Source organism: Pteropus medius, unplaced genomic scaffold (assembly GCF_902729225.1).
Source record: "Pteropus medius unplaced genomic scaffold, Ma_sr-lr_union100, whole genome shotgun sequence".
NCBI lineage: Eukaryota > Metazoa > Chordata > Mammalia > Chiroptera > Pteropodidae > Pteropus > Pteropus medius.
Genome location: NW_024344370.1, coordinates 14,965,734 through 14,988,922, shown reverse-complemented (window position 1 = coordinate 14,988,922; position 23,189 = coordinate 14,965,734). Strand labels below are relative to the sequence as shown.

At 36.5% G+C, this 23,189-nt stretch overlaps 1 protein-coding gene and 1 non-coding gene across 5 annotated transcripts in view; both read right to left on the bottom strand.

The window, feature by feature from the left end:
• Positions 1-8,507: 8,507 nt before the first annotated feature.
• LOC120608344 (5S ribosomal RNA) lies at positions 8,508-8,626 on the bottom strand. Its single transcript, XR_005654377.1, has one exon. It is a non-coding gene; the product is annotated as a 5S ribosomal RNA (ribosomal RNA).
• An 11,629-nt stretch (positions 8,627-20,255) lies between these two features.
• FCHO2 (FCH and mu domain containing endocytic adaptor 2) overlaps positions 20,256-23,189 on the bottom strand; it is a 105,190-nt gene continuing 102,256 nt past the window's right edge. For 3 of the 4 annotated variants that reach the window (XM_039870197.1, XM_039870195.1, XM_039870196.1), the window contains exons 25-26: positions 22,953-23,117; positions 22,666-22,688 (exon numbers count right to left, since the gene is read on the bottom strand). In XM_039870197.1, coding sequence (XP_039726131.1) covers positions 22,666-22,688; positions 22,953-23,117 — 188 coding nt within the window. Of the gene's footprint in view, positions 22,689-22,952; positions 23,118-23,189 lie in introns of all 4 variants that reach the window. The other variant, XM_039870194.1, reaches the window with a different exon arrangement.

Sequence of the window (23,189 nt, the reverse complement as noted above, 5' to 3'; positions counted from 1 at the left end):
CGGTCTAGCAGCTTTAATCAAGCCCTTGACTTGATTTTGGGTTTGTTGCAAGGCCTGTAGAGACTTAAGGAGACTTGTATTATTACTCATTGTAACCTTTTCAATTCCAATTTTAGGGAGTAAAGGGGGAGGTCTCCCAAACATTATTTCATAAGGGGAAATTCCCATAATATATGGAGTACACTGGGCCCATAACAAAGCAAAAGGAAGAAGGCTCACCCAATTCTCCCCAGTTTCCAGCTTAAATTTAGTTAAAGCTTCCTTAAGTGTTCTATTCATCCTTTTTACTTGTCCTGAACTCTGAGGTCTGTAAATACAATGTAATTTCCAATTAATCCCTAATACCTTAGCTAACATTTGACTTGTTTGGGCAATGAATGCCGGGCCATTGTCGGACCCCAATGATAAGGGCAAGCCAAATCGAGGCACTATTTCTGTAATTAATTTCTTAGCTACTACTTGTGCAGTTTCCTTCTTTGTGGGGAAGGCCTCAGTCCATCCAGAATAGGTGTCAATGAATACCAGAAGATATTTAAATCCAAAAGTGCCAGGAGCAACTTCTGTAAAGTCTACTTCCCAGTGCTCTCCAGGAGTTTGTCCTCTTAATTGAGTGCCGATATTTTCCTTTGGGATGGGGTGAGAGTTGACCTGTGCACATATTGGGCATCGTGCACTCACATCCCGAGCCTTTGAGGTTAGTCCAGGAATATAATAGTCTCTTTTTAGCAGTTCAATTAACTTAGTTCCTCCAAGATGGGTAGCATTATGCATCTGGCTAATTAAGGTGTTACCGAGCGCAGCAGGGAGGACCGGCCTTCCATCTGGAATCCAAAGCCACCCATGTTCAAACTTCCCGTGCAGTTGTTTCCCCAACTCTATATCTTGGGGGCTATAGTCTGGAGCCTGTACCAAGGGGGGCACAAGAAGGGGACCAATTATGACGTTAGTCCCCACTGGTTTTCTGGCTACTTCCTTTGCTGTTTTATCTGCCAAGCGGTTTCCTTTTTCTACCGCTTCTTCCCCTTTTTGATGGCCGGGGCAATGGATAATAGCCACTTTCTTAGGTAGCCAGATAGCCTCCAAAAGAGCCAAAATCTGCTCCTTGTTCTTAATTTTCTTTCCCCCTGATGTCAATAGTCCTCTTTCCTTGTACAGGGCTCCATGTACATGTGCCGTTGCAAAGGCATATCGGCTATCAGTGTAGATGTTTACAGTTTTATCCTTTCCCCACAGTAAAGCTTGTGTTAGAGCTATAAGTTTAGCCCTCTGTGCCAATATCCCATGGCTTAGGGCCTGTGCCCATATCACATCCCTGATTGTTACTATGGCTGCCCCGGCATACCTTACTCCGTCGGATACAAAACTGCTTCCATTGGTAAATAATACCGCATCCGGATTAGGCCACGGCTCATCCTTCAAGTCTGGCCGTAGTCCAGTTACCTGCTCAAGGTGGTGAACACAGTGATGCAATGGAGCCTGCGGGTCATCATCCGGGAGCAGCGTGGCAGGGTTCAGGGCTGCAGTTTTCAAAAACTGGGTCTGTGGGGGATTAAGCAACAGTACCTGGTACTGAGTAATCCAGGCGTTGGAAATCCATCTTTCAGGAGGGCTGCGCAGCATGGCTTCAACTGCATGTGGAGCCACAATTTCAATATTTTGGCCCAAGGTCAATTTAAAGCGTCTTTGGTCAATATAGCAGTAGCAGCTAGTGCTCTCAGGCAACTAGGCCTTCCTCCAGCCACCGGATCTAGTCTCTTTGAGAGATATGCCACTCGTTGCTTAAATAGTGGCTTTTAATTTCTGGAGCAAATCTCTTCCAAGCAAAGGAAAAGGACATTCAGGCATAACTAAAAACGAATGTGTGATGGTTCCCTTTCCCAAGTCAGTAATTTTTGCCTGTGTCCATGGGTATGCCTTCCCTTTCCCAGTGGCTCCTTGAATTACAGTCTTTTCTTTGGATAACAGACCAGCAGTTTCTTTTAAAACTGAGTAAGTTGCACCAGTATCAGCTAAAAAGTTCACAGGTTTGCCCCCTACTTGTAAAGTTACCTTGGGCTCTCGGGGGCTCATTAGATAAGAGCCCTGACATCCTTATTCATCTTCCAAAAGAATGAGGGGCCTTTTTTCTTCTCACCTCCTGGTTGCTCCTTTTCAGGGCACTCATTCTTCCAATGTCCTTTCTTTTTGCAAATAGCACATTGGTCTCTTCCTAGCCTAGGTTTTCTATTTTGGCCTTCTTCGTTGCTAGGTCCCCCTCTATGGTTAGGGTTTTTTTTTTCCAAGGAGGTCGGTTTCCTTGTTGTCCCACAAACATGACCTTTTGCACACCGTCCCTATTGTTAAAGACCTTCTGAGCTATTTCTAATAATTTGGATAAATTTTCTCCCTCAAAACCTTCCAATCTCTGTAACTTCTTTCTAATGTCAGGGGCCGACTGGCTAACAAAGGCCAAATTAATGGCTCTTCTATTGTTGGGGTCCTCCGGGTCAATAGGTGTATATAGGCGGTAAGACTCTAATAGTCTTTCCAAGAATGCTGCAGGTGACTCGTCCTTAGTCTGAATTACTTCTCTTACCTTGGACAGATTTATTGGTCTACGTGCAGCAGCCCGGAGTCCCTGTAGCAGAAACTGGCGATACCTTAGGAGAGCCTCCTTACCTTGATCTGTATTTGGATCCCACTGGGGACGTTGAGTCGGAAACACAGCCTGTACCCTGGTTAAGTCTGCTGTAGGCTGCCCATTTGGGTTTGTTACTCCTCTAGCTGCCTCCCGCAAAATTCTTTCCTTTTCTTCAGTAGTGAATAAGACCTGTAAGAGCTGTTGGCAATCATCCCAAGTGGGCTGATGGGTAAAGAAAATAGACTCTAAAAGGGAGGTTAGTCCTTGTGGTTTCTCTGAAAAGGATGGCGTTTGCAATTTCCAATTATATAAATCACTAGTACTGAATGGCGAGTAGATGACAGTAGGCTCACCGCCACCTCCTGGAATCACCTTCAATGGGGCTTGAACAGATACTGGCTCTTTTCAGGGAGGTTGAATCAGGGGAAGGTGGCCTACGACCCCTAGACCAGGTTACAGGAGGTCCCGGTCCCTCCGGAGGAGGACGTCTACCCCCATTTCCATTATAGGGTGGCGGATACCAGTCATCCTCTGAGGGAGGTCCCTGCAACACCGGTGGGGGCTTCTTAAAACCCTGGGGTATGGCTGCCATTACAGTAACGGGTGCACGACTGCAATTCTGTAAGTATTTAGGGGCATCAGAAACAACATCAATCCAAACATCAACATAAGGAATTTGGTCAGGATGCCCAGGGTTTCTATAAATCACACCTCGAACCCGGAATGCAGTCTGCATGTTAAATGATCCCTCGGAGGGCCATCCTACTCCGAAGGTCGGCCAATCTAATTGACAAAAGCGCTGCAAATCAAAAGGGGTTACTGAAGCACCATAGGCCCTTGCCCTACGACGAAAATCTTTAAAGTTGTTAAGCATGCACTGTAATGGAGTTAGTTTGCCCTGTGATTGTCCCATAGTTCCACAATAAAGCACACGAAGCAAAACAAAACAAGACAGACATAGACTAACAAACCAGAACAGGACTGAGAAAACTGTCGTCACAGTCTCAGTCGACCGCCGACTTACTTGTCGCGTCCGACGTCCGCACGGTCCCTGGGCCCCCTACCAGAAACTGCCTCAGCACTCCCAGGATCGTGCTCCGCAAAGCGAGAAACCACAGGCGGCGGGCTAGGGCAAGTGCCCTAGAGGCCTCCCCAACCGCAAATGGTCCAACGCTCCGGTGCACTGATCAATTTTCCCACAACGAGAAGATCTCGCTGGGGCCTCCAAATGTTGTGTCCAGAATAACCAGACCCAACTTGAGTGCTCTTAACCAGGAGACAGTTTATTAGCCGGCGGCTGTCCTTGCAAAGGAGCAGCCTCGAAATGCCAAGATACAAGGTTTTTAAGCCCCAAATCCCATTCCTCATTCTGTCTTAAACACAAAGGTCCATCTTTCTCCTATTCACTACCTGTCAACCCACTGGCCAGGTGTGCAAGCAGGAAGTACAGAAGCAGAAAGCTTGTGTCAGAATGTTATGTTCCTATGGGTGACCGCCTATGTTCCCATGGGCGATGGCCAAATAGTAATTTTCAGCTTATATACAATTGATTATTTTTCATGCCACGCAAGCAAGCAGGGTTACACAGGCTAAAATTGGCAGTTAGCGTATGAGCTCATTGTTACAAGTTTCATGATTAACAGAGTGTGGTTAGGGGTTCCAGAAACTAGGCCTAAGTTATGGACTTCCTTTGTCCAGTTTCAGGTTTTAATTATTCTTTAACCCTTTCACATTTCAGCAGGCCATTACAAGTTTTGCTGGGGCTTCCCCTGCCTTTCTTCCCTAAACTGAGGGAAAAATAGATTGACGGCAGTTGACTAGGGAATTTAACTCTAAAATTTTGTGGGATGAAAGCCCTCCAATATAGGAAGGATTTAGCTTAATAAAAGTGTTTAATTTACATTCAGTGGATGTAGGATAAAGTCTTGCAATGTCTATCTTCAGGAATTAAGTAAATAACACTTGTTAAGGGCTTAGAAGGCTCTTGCTCTGTGATAACCTAAATTCCTAGTCCAGTACTGATATTCGTGTTAGAGGATGAAGTAATGTTAATATTATGATTAGTGGTGGTAAAGGTATTATTCATTTTGTGTTTTCCAATTGTCATTTTCATGTTATTTATTGATGATAATATGGTTATCGTATGTAGAAAGAGATTAAGTAGCACTATGATGGCTATAATGGTAAAATAATTTTAATTTCTCTTTTTTCTGACTTTATCGAGATATAATTGACATATATCACTCTATAAGTTTAAGGTATACAGCATAATGGTTTGACTTACATATATTGTGAAATGGTTACCACAGTGAGTTTAGTTAGCATCCATCATCTCATACAGCTACAATAAAAAAGGCAAAAAAAGAAAAAATTTTTCCTTGAGATAAGAATTAAGGTTTACTTTCTTAACAACTTTCCTGCATATCATACAGCAGTGTTAACTACAGTTATTGCATGTAATGCTGTGCATTACACATCCCTAGTAATTATGTATCCTGTAACTGGAAGCTTGTACTTTCTGACCACCTTCCTCTAATTCCTCATCCCTCTACCTCCCGCCTCTGGTAACCACAAATCTGATCTCTTTTTCTATGAGTCTGGTGTTTGTTTGTTTAGATTCCACATATAAATGATATCATACAGTATTTGTCTTTCTCTATCCAACTTATTTCATTTAGCATAAATGCCTTCGAGGTTCATTCATGTTGTTGCAAATGGCAAGATTTCCTCATTTTTTATGGCTGAATAATATTCCATTATTTATAATGGCATATTATTTATATATAATAGAATATTATATAATAGAATATTATTTATATAATGGAATATTACATACAAAATGGAATATTATCTATACACATATGATGGAATGTATAAAGAATTTGTATATATATACCACAGCTTCATTCATTCATCAATGGACACTTCTTTCCATGTCTTGGCTATTTAAATAATGTTGCTATGAAAGTGGGGGTGCAGATATCTTTTCAAGTTAGTGTTTTTGTTTCCTTCGGATATATTCCCAGAAGTAGAATTGCTGGATCATATGGTGGTTCTATTTTTAACTTTTTGAGTATCCTCTGTACTGTTCTCCATAGTGACCGTACCAGTTTGCAATCTCACCAACAGTACAAAACAGTTCCTTTTTCTCCTCATCCTCACCAGCATTTGTTATCTCATCTTTTTATGATAGCCATCCTAACAGGCATGAGGTAATATCTCACTGTGGCTTTAATTTGCATTTCCCTAATGACTAGTGATGTTGAGTATCTTTTGTGTATCTGTTGTATATCTGTTGGCCTTTTATATATTTTCTTTAGAAAAATGTCTCTTCAGGTTTTTTGCCCATTACAGTCGTCCTGAGGGACACTGGTTCCAGGACCCCCTCAGATACCAAAATCCACAGGTGCTTGAGCCCCTATATAAAATGGTGTAGTATTTGCATATAATTTATGCCCAACTTCCCATATGCTTTAAATCATCTCTAGATTATAATACCGAGCACAATATAAACCCTATATAAATAGATTGTATCATTTAGGGAATAATTGCAAGAAAAAAACTGCATGTTCAGTAGAGGTGCAACCATGGTAAACATAACTACATAGTACTTGTCAGCAACAGTGTAACATTGTTTTTCAAATATTTTCAGTCTGTAATTAGTTGAATCCACAGATGCAGAACCTACAGATACAAAAGCCCAACTGTATTTGCTTTTTTGTTACTGAGTTGTGTGAGTTCTTTATATATTTTGGATATTAATCCTTTATCATACATATGGTTTGCAAATATTTTTCCATTTTGCAGGTTATCTTTTCACTTATTGATTGTTGCTTTACCGTGCAGAAGCCTTTTAGTTTGATGTAAACCCACTTATTTTTGACTTTGTTGCCTTGCTTAGGTGTCATATCCAAAAAATCATTGCCAAGACCTATATCAAAGAGTGTCCTGTGTTATCTTCTATGACTTTCATGGTTTCAGGCCTTATGCTTAAGTTTTTATCATTCTGAGTTTTTGTGAATGGTGTAAAATAGGAGTCTAGTTTCATTTTTTGTATGTGAATATCCAGTATTCCCAGCACCATTTATTGAATAGATTATCTTTTCTCCATTGAGTATTCTTGGCTCCCTTGTCAAATATTACTTGATCGTGTTGGCTTGAGTTTATTTCTGGGCACTTGATACTGTTTCATTGATCTATTTGTCTGTTTTTATGCAAGTACCATATTGCTTTGATTAACATAGCTTTACAGTATAGCTTGAAATCAGGAAGTGTGATGCCTTTCACTTTGTTCTTCCTCAGGATTGTTTTGGCTATTAGGAGTCTTTTGTAGTTCCATATAAATTTTAAGATTGTTTTCCCTACTTCTACAAAAATGCCATTGGAATCTTGTTAGGAATTGTATTGAATCTATAGGTGACTTTTGCTAGTATGGACATTTTAACAATATTAATTTTTCTAATCCATGAACTCAGAATACCTTTCCATCTATATGTATCTTCAATTTCTTTCATCAATGTCTTGTTTTCAGAATAGAGATTGTTCACCACTTTGGTTAAGCTTATTTCTATTTTATTTATTTAGTTTTTGATGCTACTGTAAACAAAATCATTTTCTTTTTCAGATAATTTGTTAATGTATAGAAATGCTACTGATTTTTGCATGTTAATTTTGTATACTGTAACTTTACTGAATTTGTTTATTAGATCTAACTATTTATTGGTGGAGTCTATGATTATCTATAAAATCATGTCACCTACAAATAGAGACAACTTTACTTCTTTCTGATTTAGATGCCTTTTATTTCTTTTTCTTGCCTAATTGCTCTGGCTAGGACTTCCAAAACTATGTTGAATAACAGTGGCGAGAGTGGGCATTTTTTTCTTGTTCCTGATCTTAGAGGAAAAGCATTTAACCTTTCACCATTGAGTATAATTTTAGCTGTGGGGTTATCATATATGGCCTTTATTAGGTTGAGGTACATTCTTTATATAGCCAATTTGTTAAGGTTTTATTATGAACAGATGTTGAATTTTGTCAAGTGATTTTCCTTCATCTATTGAGATATGATTATTTTCTTTCTATAAATATTATGTATCACATTGATTGATTTGCATGTGTTAAACTGTTCTTGCATCCTAGGTATAAATCTCACTTGACCATGGTGAATAATTCTTTTAATGTGCTGCTGAATTTTGTTTGCTAGTATTTTATTGAGAATTTTCACATCCACATTTATCAGAGTTATTGGTCTGTAGTTTTCTCTTCTGGTAGTGTCCTTTTCTGGCCTTGGCATCAGGATTGTTCCCTCCTCTTTAATTTTTTTGGAAATGTTTGAGAAGAATTGGCATTAATTCTTTAATTGTTTGGTAAAATTCACTAGTGAAGCCACCAGATCCTGGGTTTTTCTTCATTGGGAGATTTTAATTATTGAGTCAATGTTCCAATTGGTCTATTCAGACTTCGTAGATCTTTCTGATTCATTCTTGGTAGTTTGTATGTTTCTAAGAATTTTCCCATTTTTTTAGGTTGTCCAGTTTGTTGGCATACAGTTGTTCATAATACCCTCTTATGATTTATTGTATCTCTGTGGTATCAGTTGTAATGTCTTTTTCACTTATAATTTTGTTGATTCGTGTCCTCTCTTTTTTCCCTTGGTTAATCTAGTGAAAGCTTTGCCAATTTGTTTTTCTTTTCCAAGAATTAACTCTTAATTTGGTTAATCTTTTGTGTTCTGTTCCCTAATTCATTTATTCCTGTTCTACTCTTTACTAATTCCTTCCTTCTGCTAACTTAGGGCTCAGTTTGTTCTTCTTCTAATTTCTTATGTACAGAGTTGGGTTGTTTATTTGAGATGTTTCCTGCTTTTTTTTTTTTTTTTTTTTTAAGCCTACAGCACCTGGTATTCCCAGGTGGTCTCCCATCCAAGTACTAAGTAGGCCTGACCCTGCTTAACTTCCCAGATCAGATGGGATCAGGCGCATTCAGGGTGGTATGGCTGTAGACTCCTGCTTCTTAATGTAGGTGTTTATTGCTACGAACTACCCTCTTAAAACTACTTTTCATATATCTCATAAGTTTTGATATGCTGTATTTCCATTTTCATTTGCCTTAAGATACTTTTTATCGCCCATTTAATTTCTTCTTTGATCCATTGGTTGTTTAGGAGAGTGTTATTTAATTCCCATGTATTCATGAATTTTCCAGTTTTCCTCTTGTTGTTGACTTCTAGTTTCATATCATTGTGGTCAGAGAAGATACTTGGTATGATTTCAGTCTTCTTAAATTTTCTGTGACTTATTCTGTGGCGTAATATATATTCTACTCTAGAAAATGTTCCACATGCACTTGAGAAGAATGTATATTCTATTGTCAGATAGAATGTTCCTCATATGTCTGTTAGGTTCCTTTGATCTATAGGGCTGTTCAAATTTGTTTCTCAATTCTCTGGATGATCTACTTATTGCTGTTCAAATTTGTTTCTCAATTCTCTGGATGATCTACTTATTGTTAAAGTCCCCAACAATTATAGTATTGCTGTTAATTTCTCCTTTTAGCTTTGTTGGTTTTTGCTTTATGTATTTCGGTGCTCTGATGTTGGGAACATAAATATTTACAATTCTTATATTGCCGTACTGACACCTTTACATTATAAAACCTTTATCTTTTAATTTTAGTTTAAAGTCTATTTTGTTTGAAATAAGAATAGCTATCCCTGACAGCCCCCGCCACACACACACACTTTCTTTTACCATTTGCTTGAAATATCTTTTTCTATCTCTTCACTGTCAGCCTATGTGTGTCTTTGAGTCTCTTGTAGGCAGCATATCACTGGATTTTGTTTATTTCAATTCAACCATTCTATGTCTTTCGGTTGAGGAATTTAATCTGTTGATTTTTAGTTATTGAAAAGTAAGGACTGGTTATTGCCATTTGGTTAATTTGTTGTTTGGTAGAGCATAGTTCTTTCTTATCCTGCTGTCTTTTTTTTGTGGTTTGATGTCTTGTATCAGTATGCTTTGACTTTATCATGGTCTTTTTTTGTGTAATCACTTCAGGTATTTCCCTTGTTACTATGAGGCTTACATAAAATATCTTAAAATTATAACATCCTGTTTTAATAACAACTTAAATAGAATTCCAAAACTTTATATGTCTCCTCCCTTTCACATTTTAGGTTATTGATATTATAATTTACAAAATTTTTATATTTTATAACTAATAACAGATTGTTGTAGTTATAGTTATTTTTACTGTGCTTGTTTTTAAAATTAAACTAGAGTTGTTAGTGAATTATGCCCCACCAGTACCATATTACAGAATACAACTTTGACTATATATTTACCATTATCAGTGAGTTTTACACTTCTCTCTTATGATTTTATTATGTTAATTAGCATCCTTTAATTTCCACTAAAAGAACTCCATTTAGCATTTCTTGTAAGGCAGATCTAGTGGTGATGAAGTACGTCAGCTTTTGTTTGTTCAGGAAAATCTTTGTGCTGCCTTCATTTCTGAAGGACAGCTTCACTTCATAGTATCCTTGGTTGACAATTTTTTTCTCAATATTAAGAATGTTAGCCCATTCTCTTCTGGACTGAAATGTTTCTATTGAGAAATCTGCTAATAATCCTACGGGGGTTCCCTTGTATGTAACTTATCTTTTCTTGTGCTCTAAAAATTCTTTCTTTGCCTTTGACTTTTGATAATTATAATGTGTCCCAGTATAGTCCTTTTTGGGTTCAACCTATTTGGGATCCTTTGGGTCTCGGATCTGGATGTCTATTTCTCTCCTCAGAGTTGGAAACTTTTTAGCCATTATTGTTTTAAATATACTTTGTCCATTTCTCTCTCTCTGCTCCTTATGAAATTTCCATAATGCAAATATTGTTTCTTTCATTGTGTCCCATAAGTCTCATAGGCTTTCTTCACTCTTTTTCTTTTTTCTTTTTGCTACTCTGACTAATTTCAATTGTCCTACCTTCCAGGTCACTGATTCTTCTGCATGGTCTGGTTTTGAAGCTCTCTACTGAATCCTTCAGTTTGGTTATTGTATTTTTCAGCTCTAGGATTTTTTCCCCAATGGTTTCTATTTCTTTGTTGAACCTCTTGTTTTGTTCATACATTGTTTTCCTGATTTCATTTAGTTTTCTGTGTGTTCTTGTAGTTCACTAAACTTCCTTAAGAGCATTATTCTGAATGCTTTAATAGTTTATAGATCTTCATTTTTTTTAGAGTCAGTTATTAAAGCTTTATTTGTTTCCTTTGGCGTTGTCATATTTAGCTGGTTTTTTATGAGCCTTGATTCCTTACATTGGTATCTGTGCATTTGAGTAAGTGACCTCCTCTTCTTTGGCAAGTTCACTTTGGCAAAGACAGTTTTTCCCAGTCAGCTTCAGCTCAGTTTGAGTTTCTGGACATGTCTGCTAGTAACATCCTTGGGCAGGTGGAGTCTGTTGTTATGGCCTGTTTTTAGGTGAGGCAACTATTTGAGGTCTGAAGTCAGGGGTTAGGGGCATGTCACTGACTGAGAATAGCTGGATAGGACTGCTGGCTTGGTTCCCTGCCCAAGTGAGGCTATAGAATGGGCTTTACAGTTACCTGGATTCTCTGTTAGGTTTACTAGATGGTTGGGACTGGGTACCATGCTCCAGTAAGTGGGGTTATGAATTAGTTTCCCTGCCTTGGCTGGGCATCAAGAAGAGGCTCACGGATTTCTCGGCTCTTTGTTAGGGCAAGAGTGTGCAGTAAATATCCTGGTCAGGTGAGACCACCAGTTTGGCTCTGAAGACAGGAAAAGCCACGGGGTGTGCTTTATGTTCAAATTCCACTGTAATCAGGGCAGCTGGATAGGGAATCAGCTTCCTGGGTGCTCAGGTAAGGTTTCCTGGTCAGGCAAGCTAAAGGTTGTATCCAGCAATAGAAGGCTATGAATTAGTTTCCCTTACTAGGCACAGTGGGAGTAGCAGCTCAAAGGCCACTAATGCTGGTTATGGTCTTGATTCAAGCTGACCTGTCTCAAGTTCTCTGGCCAAACAAGGCCACTGGCTCTGCTCTGGAGGCATCTGCTTTGTTTGCCCTCCTCTCAACTTGAGAGGTGTTGGGTTACATAGCTTCTAAGTATTCTCACCATCTCTTCCTGTCACATGGGTTTGGGGGCCATGCTCTGCAGTGAGTGAGGCTATATTTCTGGTTCCTGACTGGGTGAGACTAGTAGTTCAGGTAACTCCCAGATATTCTCCAAAGAGACTTTCTGATTGGGAGGGGCCAGAAGTCATATCTACAGCGGATGGGGCTATGGATCAGCTCTTCTTTCGTGAGTGTAGTCAGCCCAGGCTCTAGGTCCGATAGAACTCCTCATTTGGGGAACCAAATTAGGCAGAACTACACCCCACCAAATTCCCCAGACTGTGCCACTGTCCTGGCTCTACAGATGAGTGAAGCCACTGGTTGAGATTACTACTTGGGCTCTGCAGGTAGGAACTCAGTCTGCCAAGACTCAAGTACTGATTGTTAGAAGCCTCTCCTCACTTCTTTGTCTCAACCAGACTCCCAGTGGTGGAGCCCTGTAGATTCCCCTGTGAGCCCCATGGGGGCGAAACCAAAGTAGGGACTCCCACAAAGCAACCCACAATGCTAGAGGTGGCTGGATGTCACCCCTGGGCTCTCTTTCCCTGAAGGAAACATAGGCTTAGGTGAGACATTGGCATGGTGTTGCACCTGCCAGAAGGAACAATGCAGTCAGCATGTAGCCATTCTTCCTACCCTTCTAATGCTGTCTATCTTGGTCTTTGTGGTGCAGGGGTGTGTCTCAGCCTCACTCCCTGTTCTGGGATTCTCTCAGGTATGTCTTGTCCACAAATAGTTGTTCTGGTAAGGGGGAGCAAAGTCAGGAATACGCATGTTGCCATCTTGGTGGTATCACTACATTTTTGTTACTTCTTGAATAATCATTTAAGGGAAAAATCCCTGAAAATGGGAGGCCTCCTAATGATAGTACAATAGTGAGAATAAATATAGCAGTTAAGGTGTTTTATTTCATATATAAGAAAGTATTATGGATGAATTATATATAAATAATTGTAGTGTTATGATATAAATCAGTTTGGAATTATTATAGTTGGATTATAAATTAGTTGTTATTCAATCTATGTGAGCAATTGATGAGTAGGCTATGATTTTTTGTAGCTGGGTCTGGTTGAGTCCTCCCCCATTCTCCTACTATGATCGATAAAGTAGATATAATTAGTAGCCTTTTTAGATTAAGGGATGATGAAATTTGATATAAAATTGATAGTGATGCAAGTTTGTCATGTTGATAAAATTAGGCCAGATGTTAGTGGAATACCTTGTGTAACTTTGGGACTTAAAGGTAGACTGGGAAAAGTCCAAGTTTAATGACAAGGGCCATTTTTATGATAATGGATGCTGTTGGACTAAACTTTTTTCTTATTGTTCATTGCCCAGGATATATTGGATTAACAATGGTAGCTATTATAAAAAGTATAGGTATGGTGACTTGTGTCAAAAAATATTTAGTGAATGCTTCCATGGCTCATGGGTTGAATTTTCTTAATTAAAACTGGAATAATAGCTAATACATTTATTTCAAAGCTGATTCAGATTATTAAATCACTCTGAGCTTATAACATAGTTGCCAAAGTGATAGTAATACAATATTAAAAATAAGAGGATTTATTGGTACAGAAAGAATATAAACCAACATTTTTGGGTATGGGCCTGATAGCTTATTTAGCTGACCTTACTATAGAATATGATGCAACATGGTAGCACAGAGATTTTTTTTAATTCTTAGGAGTAGGTTCAATCCCTATAATTTTAGAAATAAGAGGATTTGAACATGTGTAATTTACTCTATCAAAGTAATACTTTTCAGACATATTATGTTTGTTGTGAGATACAATGATATAATAGTAAGTAATGATATATGTCATGCAAAGGGCTAGTGTTAATGGTAGGAAATTTTTTCATAGATGTATAAGTTGGTCATATTGAAATCATGGATAGGATGCTCAAATTCATAGAAAAGAGTTCCGGTAACAAAACTGACTATAGTTCTGGTACACAGGAGTTGTAAAATGCTCCTAGGAATAAAATTGCTGTAAAAATATTAAAATGTTAACATATTCTGTTAGGAAGAGTAAGGCTAATGGGCCCGCTGCATACACAATATTGAAGACAGAAATGAGTTCTAATTTTCCTTGTTAGATCCAATGGAGCTCAGCTGGTTTCTGCTAGGATTGAGATAAATCATATTATGGCTAGTAGTCAAGATGGAAAAATTAGTCATAAATACTCTTGAGTGGTGATTAATGTTGAGAGTGTAAATTATCCATTTATTAGTAGAACTGATCATAGAATGATTGCTAGCAACACTTCTTGTGAAATTGTGCTACTGCTCGTAGGGCTCCAGAAAATGCATATTTTTTAATTTAAGGCTTAACCTAACCAAAGAATAGAGTGTATAGCTAGGCTTGACATGGCTAAATATAAATAGTAAGCCTGGGTTTATGCTGATTAGTGGATATGGTAGGGGTAATGGGATTCATATTGTTAGGGCCAAAGTGAGGGCTAGGATTGGTCCATGGATACTCCTGATACTAGGGTTGTAATGGTTCTTTAATGAACAGCTTGATGGCATTGGCAATGGGTTGGAGCAGGCCATGAGGTCAGGTCGGACAATGTTTGGTCCTTTATGGAGTTGAATATAACCTATACTTTTCATTTGATTAGTGTAAGGTATGCTATGGCAAGTAAAATGGGAATAATTAATAAAAGGTTAATTATAACCATTGTTAAGAAGAGGAGTTGAACCTCTGACTATAAAGTTTTAAGTTTTATACTATTATCAGGCTCTGACACTCTAACAAACCCTGTTCTTGGGCAAGGTTGGTGTAAGTTAATTATATTAACATTATATCATCTATTAATTTGAAGGTACTTTTGTAAAGCAGGACCTATTTCTCTTGCACTTTCATACTGAGAAAAACAGGAAATAGAAACTGACCTAGATTACTGTGGTCTGAACTCAGATCCCATAGTACTTTAATCGTCGAACAAATGAACATTAATAGCAACTACACCACAGGGACATCAGATCCAATGTCGAGATCATAAACCCTATTGTTGATATGAGCTCTAGAATAGGACTGCCCTGTTATCCCTAGGGTAACTTGTTCCACTGATCGTTTTTAGATCGATAAGTGATAAAATATTTTGACTAGATGGTCTCAATTTTAATCAGAGGTTGAATCACCCAAGGGCGCCCCAACCAAAATTGTTAGTTCATTTAATTTTGTTATCCCTTGATTTGGTTAAAATTAAGAGACAGTAAAACCACCAAGGACTCTTCATACAAGTCCTTATTTGGAGAACAAATGATTATGCTACCTTTACGTGGTCAGGATACCACTGCCACTAAGCAATTGTCTCTGGGCAAGCAGTGCCTGTAATATTAGAGGTGATGTTTTTAGTAAATAGGCAGGGTTTGTATATGCCAAGTTCCTTTTACTTTTTAAATCTTTCCTTAAGTGCACACCTGTGTTGGGTTAACAACTGATTTAATAAACAATCAATTATTAATTTGTTAACCATCAGTAATTATCTGTTCTGATATAAGCTTATGTGAGGAGAAAAATTCCTTGTAGCTCATATTAATAGTATTGCTTCTATTAATAGATTAATCCAGTATTAAGTTAGGAATTAGCTTTTGTTATTGGAATTAAGTATATTGTTGAGCTTGAATGCTTCAATTGGTGGCTGCTTTTAGGCCGACTATGATATTATTAATACTCTTAGGAAGGTTGCATTCAGTATCTAACGGGTTGTGCCTCTTTAGATTAATACTTAAATTTACATTACAATTATTATTTTTTAGGTAAATTTAAAGTTGAACTAAAATTCTGTTCTGGATAACCAGCCATTCCCAGGCTGGTAGATTTCCCACTTCTACCAGCAAATCTCACTGCCTTGCTACATAGATGAGTTTGTTCTTTAGAAATTTTTCATATGTAGCTCGTCTGGTTTTGGGGTATTTAAGTTCTTTTTTAAGTTGTTCTAGTTAAATTATGTAAAAGGTATAAACTTTGCTTTTTAATACTTCCATCATTCTCTTACAGTACTTTATGGTACCAATTAAAATTTCTATCTCCTATATTTTTATTCATAATTGTTTTATTTAACTTACATATTATAATTGAGCTTGATTAGTTTGGGCTAGCTTTGGTTCAAAGTGGTCATTAAGTTTTAAGATGAAATCTAAGTGTGCTTAATTTAAGCTATACTTTGATTACTCCAAGCACTTTCTGTTATGCTTACAGTGTTACTACTTGTCTCCTCTTGTGTTAGTTATAAATAAATTGTATATATATTTTGATATTTGAGGAGGGTGATGCTTTCACGACTTAATTCAATTTAGATCTCTATTCTTAATTTACTACTACATCCTCCTTCAGTTTTTAATTTCATAAATACTTTCACATAAAGTTTAACGTTCTTAAAGTAGAAAATGTAGCTCTTTCCACCATACTCTACATACTGACATAGGTTTTTACGTTGATATTTGTGCTTACTAAGCTCCCTTTGTTAGGCTTTGCTGAAGATGGCAGTAGATGGGCTGTATTAGCAAGGGTTGGTGAGGGTTACTCGGTTTTGATTATAGAATAAGCCCCTCGAGAGAGAGATAAAGCACCACCAACTCATTCAAATTTTGGGCTAATGCTAGTAGTATTCTGGCGAATAATTTCGTTATAATAATTATTTGGGTTCAGGGCTAAACATAGTGGGGTATCTAATTCCAGTTTGAGTCCCAGCTATCGGTAAGCAAGAATAAAGTCATTTTCATAGTTTAATTTTAGCTGTAGCTTTACAGCCTCATTAAAACTTCATTATGAAAACATCTCTAACACACTGTGTTAAAAATCTTATTAATTTGGGTTAATCGTATTACTGCAGTGGCTGGCATGAAATATACCAACCCTGCTAGGTTTAAATCAAACTTTAGTTCATGGCTTAGTTTTTATCACTGCTGTTTCTCGTGGGGGTGTGGTGAAGCAAGGTGTTATGAACTACTTGTTAGTGTGCTTGATTACTGCTCTTTTTAATCACTGATCTAGAGGCCATTTTCACTGGGATGTAGATAATTGCATCTTATTAAGAATTATTAGAAAGGCTAGGACCCAACTTATGTGTTTGTGGAATTAGTAAACTCATCTAGGCATTTTCAACGTCTTCATTTATAATGCTACTTTAACAAATTAGATCTAGGGGATCACTGTCCATTGAAATTTTATGAATTTAAGTAGCATGCTAGCATTAGTGAAAGTATTTTAAACTATTAATGAGTAAATATTTCTAGTCTTATTGTGAAAGTTATAATTGTGGTGTTTGAAATTCTTATTAAGCTAAAAAATGTCTTAGTTTGTGATTTAGATATTATTGAATAAGGGAAAGTAGACTTTTATTTACTACCTTATTTGGCAGGTTTGCCCAGATTGTTAATAAATATATACAGTTTAAGGTCTATGAGGGGTAACAGATGTTTGTTAATTCTTGATAAACACATTATGTGTTCAGTAGTCCTCTTTAATCATGGTTTTGCTTTCTATGGTATCAGTTACCTGTGGTCAACTGCAGTCTGAAAATGTTAAATGGAAAATTCCAGAAATAAACAATTTATAAGTTTTAAATTGTACTTTATTGTCATTCTGAGTAGCATAATGAAATCTCTCACCGTCCCATTCCATCTAACCCGGGACATGAATCATCCTTAAGCACATTCACACTGTATAAACCTGCCAGTCACTTAGTAGCTGTCTCAATTGTTAGATTGACTGTGGTAGTATTACAGGGCTTGTGTTCAATATTTTATTTAATAATGGCCCAAAAGCCATTCATATCTTTTATTATAGTATATTGTTGTTAGCCTCTTACTCTGCCTAATTTATAAATTAAACTTTATCACAGGTATGTATGTATAGGAAAGAACATAGTATATATAGGGTTTAGTACTATCTGCAATTTCAGACATCCACTGGAGGTCTTGAAACATATCCTCCACGGATAAGGGGGGACACTACTGTATATGTAAAATTCTCTTATGTCCTGTAAGCATTGACTAAACATCTTTTGGTAAATGTCGGTTAATAATATTCAATATAAGCTCAGCTACAAGTTGCTGGATGATATTAAGGTCTCAGATGGCTATAGCTGAGTCACAGCATCCTCCCCAAATTAAAAAATACCAAATGTATGACAACTCAGCTATGTGTGACCACGGGCTGATTAGTCATTAGCCCATCAACATGTCTTATTTAAGAGGAGAGAGTGGGTGATTTTAAGTGAGATGGTCCTGAAGTAAGAACCAGGTCCTGAAGTAAGAACAGATACTCAGTTCTAAAAACCCGTTATGGCCTGGAGGAAGAAGAGGGGCACATCTGTAGATGGCTTGCTGGTCTCTTGAAGTTTAGTGATTAAGGAAAGTTGTCAGTTGTAATAAGCATGGTGACTAGAGCTGATTTGACTTAATAGGGTATATACAATCAATAACATATCCTATGTAATGTCAATTATATATCGGTTTATGAATAGCCGTTTGGAAGAGAATTTTATGTACAATAAACCATTCTATGTACTATGAAATACTCAGGTTGTGCTTGCTTATATGCATAGGGTAGTTAATATACGATTATACATGTATGTGTCATGATCAAGCACATAGCTACTAATATATTTAATGGGGTTAATTCACGAAGTACATAGCAATGGAATTTGCTAGACTCAGACTAGCAAATTCTAGACTTAGAATTTGTTTTTAAAACTGACAAAGCATATGACAATGTTTCACTGTTCATGTGCAACTTTCAGGGAACAGTTTGAGTAGAATTTTAGCTTTGGGTGCTGATGGTAGCCCTGGGGCTTCTTCCTTTATGACCTAGGGAGATGGTTTTTCACCCTTTCTGGTTTACGAAACCAGATTATTAAATATACTACAAAGATCCTCATATTAAAAGATTATTTTCATTAAGCTTGTGAGTTAATACAAGAAAAAGAAAATATAAGACTGATGCTAGTTGGCCAGTGAAGATAAATGGGTATTCTCTAATTCATGTTGATGTTAGTGGGTCTGCTACTAATAATCAGAATAAGCACTGGCGGAGGGGTGGGAATACTATGCTTTATTGTTCTGATGTAAGAATTACAGATTAGAGCTAATATACCACCTCATTTATTGGGGATGGATCTTATTTCCTATTGCATAGGCAAATAGGAAATATTATCTGGTTTAACATGTGGTAGAGTATTAAGAGGATTAGCTGGTGGACAATTGTTTGGATCTCTCAAAAGACTGGGTGAGAAGGGGACTAGTATGGCTAGGACAAGAATTAAAAATAAGTCCTAGAATATCCTTGATTATATGGTAGGGGTGAAATGGTATTTTGTCTACGTCAGAAGAAATTCTCAATGGATTATCTGATCCCTGTTTCATGAAGAAATAGGTGAATAATTACTAGGGCTGAAGTAAACAGGAAGATGAAGTGAATGGTGAAGAATCAGGTGTTGCTTTGTCAACTGAGAATCCTCCTTCAGTCCATTCGACTAGACTAGTGCCAATACAGAGAATGGCTGAGAGATCTGTGATAACTATTGTTCCTCAGAAGACCTCATGGTAGAAGGTAGCCTATAAATGCTGTAGCTATTACTGTGAATAATAAGATGATTCCAATGTTTCATGTTTCTAGGAAGGTATAAGATCCATAGTATAGGCCTCATCCTATATGAATGAATAAGAAATATGGATGCTCCGTTGGTGTGCATAAGTATCAAATAATTCATTTGTGGTTCACACCTCAGCAGATATGAATTATGGACGTGGTTATTGTAATCTGATATGTAAATGTATTTATAAAATCAAACAGGCTATCGTAGTTTTATGTATTTTGAAGAAGGATGAAGTGGTGATTGTGCTTAAATTTAATGCATTAGGAGACTGAGTAATTAATGATAATGGAGATTCTGGCTTTTTTGGTGAGGAGGCTACAGGAGTAGCTTTGTTACATAGTTATGGAACTCGATTGGTAGAAGTAACTGGCTGATCATTGCTTATTAGTATTCTGGTTGTATTAGAGGTTACTTGTGGAAATTAAATAGGAATAGGCTTAGTGCTAATGTAATGAAGAAAGAAAAATATAATGTGATTAGGCCTTTTTGATCAGAGATTAGGGTTGAGATTTTTGAAAATGGGAAATGGGTTTTGACAATACATTTTCTAGTCAAATTAAGCCTAATAATGATGCTGATTTTTGGCTTGCTAAAAGGCTGACAAATGGTGAGAGCCAGTGTATACTAGTTGGAAAATATCTGAGAAGTTCTGAGAATTTATATAGGTTTGAAGGATAATAAAATTTTAAGTTTTCCGTAATAAGTTAAGTTCAACTGCCAAAATAAAACCTAAAATAGTCATGGCAAGGACTGTTAATTTTAGGCATGGATCTGACGTCCGTCCAAATGTTGATACAAACTTCAATTACTCCTTCCTTACCTAGCTTACTTTGTCTAACATCTATGACATGGCTATTACAATCAACGGGAATACAAAGACACATAAACTAACTGATAAATTATATATTACATGTTTATTAATGGTACAACCTTTATGTAAAATTTACATTTTATGAAAAAATCAAAAATATTTACAAAATTTTGTAAGATAGATTTGCATTGTTCTAATTACAACTCAAAGTAGTAAATAACAATTCTTAAAAACTCACATTTGTTAAGAGTTCTGTGTTTACAAATTCTTGGTTAAAGAGACAGCTACAAAGTTTATACTATACATAAGCAAGATCCAGCTTGCTAAATACATTTTCCACTGAAAATCTGGTCTATTTTATACCATTAGTGAGTTTTTAATGAAAAACAATCAATATAAACTCATATGGCTTCAAAATTGTAACCTGCACTCAATACAAATTTATGTATAGACACTTGGTATGAAGACTGTGGTAATTTAAAAAGTGCAGAAGTTTAACCATTTCACTAATTTGTACATTTTTAGGTAATACTTGATTAAAAACAAACATGGTGAGTATAATGGTGTGTGAATTCTAATAATAAAATATTAACTGCTCAATAAAAGCAGTTTGGCAATGCAGTTACAGTTAAGATTCCAGTAAAGGGCTGTAATTGGCATTTAAAAGAGCACAATATAGTAGTAACAAAGTTAGAATTTCTAACTTTGCTCACTATTTAGTAAAGATGAACATTTTAGCATATTGTTTATGTATTACTTTAGTCAAATCTAAATTTAAAATTGGGCTAACATTGAATATATAAAAAAGCACATATTGTGTTATATATATTGCTAATGAGTAGATTTTCTGCTGTATTTAGTATAGCAAGACGTTACATAAATGTCTAGCAGTAGGGGTTTTATTTTCTGTAAAGCTTAACAGAACAATTAGTGGTTTTATATAAATTATCATATATATAACACAATTTATCAACTTACTCTATGCAAAATGCAAGACACTGGTATTCATCCTTATAAATAAAATTCCCATTTGTAAATTATGAAACTTTGTCCCAAATATTTAATTCCTTCAATTAATCAGGATTTACTATAAAGTTAAGTTTTTTACTGTTATTAGTAGTTTAAGAAACGCTTAACCCAATCACTTCAAATAATTTCCCTATTTTTAGCAGGTGGTAATTAAATAAGAATGAAAACACACAAATTGGTAATTTTTTCAATCGTCGAAATGAAAACAAATGGCAGACTTCTGCAATACCCAAACTAATCTCTTCTAAAATGTGTTCCTCATAAAATACAAAATGCATGCTCATAACACATTTAGTAAATAAATGTATTAATTTCCAATGATAAAGAGTGGAGAGGAATGTTAACTGGGGAGTTAAAACTGCAGTTACCAATTTACCATTATCATTTTTCAAAATTTGTTTTAAGATTTACATACTTTTGATAAGGTTAAGGTGGAATATCTGAAAGTAATTTTTCCCCCTGTAAACATAAACCATTAGGTATATTTCTTTCTAGTGGCTACAGTGTTTCACTAAAGAAATGAGCCAGGGTTCTTAAGTATAAATTATCCTTTAGTTATTCCCGATTCCAGCCAAAATTATTTACAAAAATTGCATTTATTTTGTAAAAACGCTTGACCACCAAAAGATTCTGAATAGAAGATCCAGACTGAGAAAAAAAAGTGAGGCACATTAATGAACACAAACTAGATAGGCACATTTCTGGCTTTTGTTATTGTTTTAAAGGCACACATTATGCAATCCATATAAAAATAAATTAAATCTACACAGCATTAATTCATCAAAACAATCACAACTTCTATAAAATTAACTAACTGCAGAAGTAAATTTCTGTCTTTTGCAAGCTTATTTTAAAACACATTGCACTTGAGGATTTAAAAAATCATATAAAACACCATTTACAGTTATATAAGAATCAAATGATAAATTTTTGCATACAACTCGGACTCTGGTCTGACTGCTTTATGGCACATAACTCAATTTGATTGAGTGTTCTAAACTAACATTATCCAAAACTTAGAATTCATGTTATGTTTATATCCATTCAATATCAAACTTATGAAATTTCAAAACTATCTCTGACTCTAAAAATTTATGGAAAGCTAAATTATTTTGTGCTTGCTCTCCTGAAATTTTAGGCCTCATATTACCCTATAGCCCTTTTTTCAATGTAGACACTGAAGATACTTTAAAATTTCAGCCTATGAAAACTTAGTTTTACTGAGAATATGAATCAATGTGCTTCTTGAATATTGCGGTTGATCATTTACAGCACTGAAAATCATTTCAGTGCTATTTCTTTCAATGACTCACTTCAAAGGTGCAATTTAATATTTGTACTCAGCTCTCAAATATGTCTAAGTTTCAAAGACATAATACAAGTTAGAATAGTGTTTGAATAGGAAAGATAATGCAGAATGGCAGGTTTGTACTACTCCCTTGAGCAAACCACTTTCCTAGGTCCATCAACAGTCCGCCAGGTATCGTCCTGAAAAACACCAAGTAGACCTTTGCAATTACAATTTCAAATGAACTCAAAGGAGGCCATTTTCACAGAATCCCAGTTCCCATCTGCTATTTATAATACATTAGAATCACATCACAGGTGTTCGGCTATACTGATCATGGGTATTCTTTCCCAGGTGTGTCTCTACCTGGCACCTTGTATCAAAGGTCAAAGGAAAACTTTCCACACCTTTAGAGTACAAATGTTTCCCATGTATATTAAAAAGCTTGAAATCTCCCGACTTACCAGTGGCAAACCGCTTCTTTACTAAGGAAAGCCTATAGCCAGTCCCTACAAGTTCAATATCCACTCCTGAGAGGGTACTTCCCTCGCTGAGGAATTGCACTGCAAGTGTTGTGGGTTTACTGGGTCCTTCTGAAAGTTCAAATTTTGCTCTGAGGGACCCAGAACCTATAAGGAAAGAATAAAGAACTTACATAGGGTAACATATGTTGCATACCAAAAAAAAAGTGAATGAGCAAG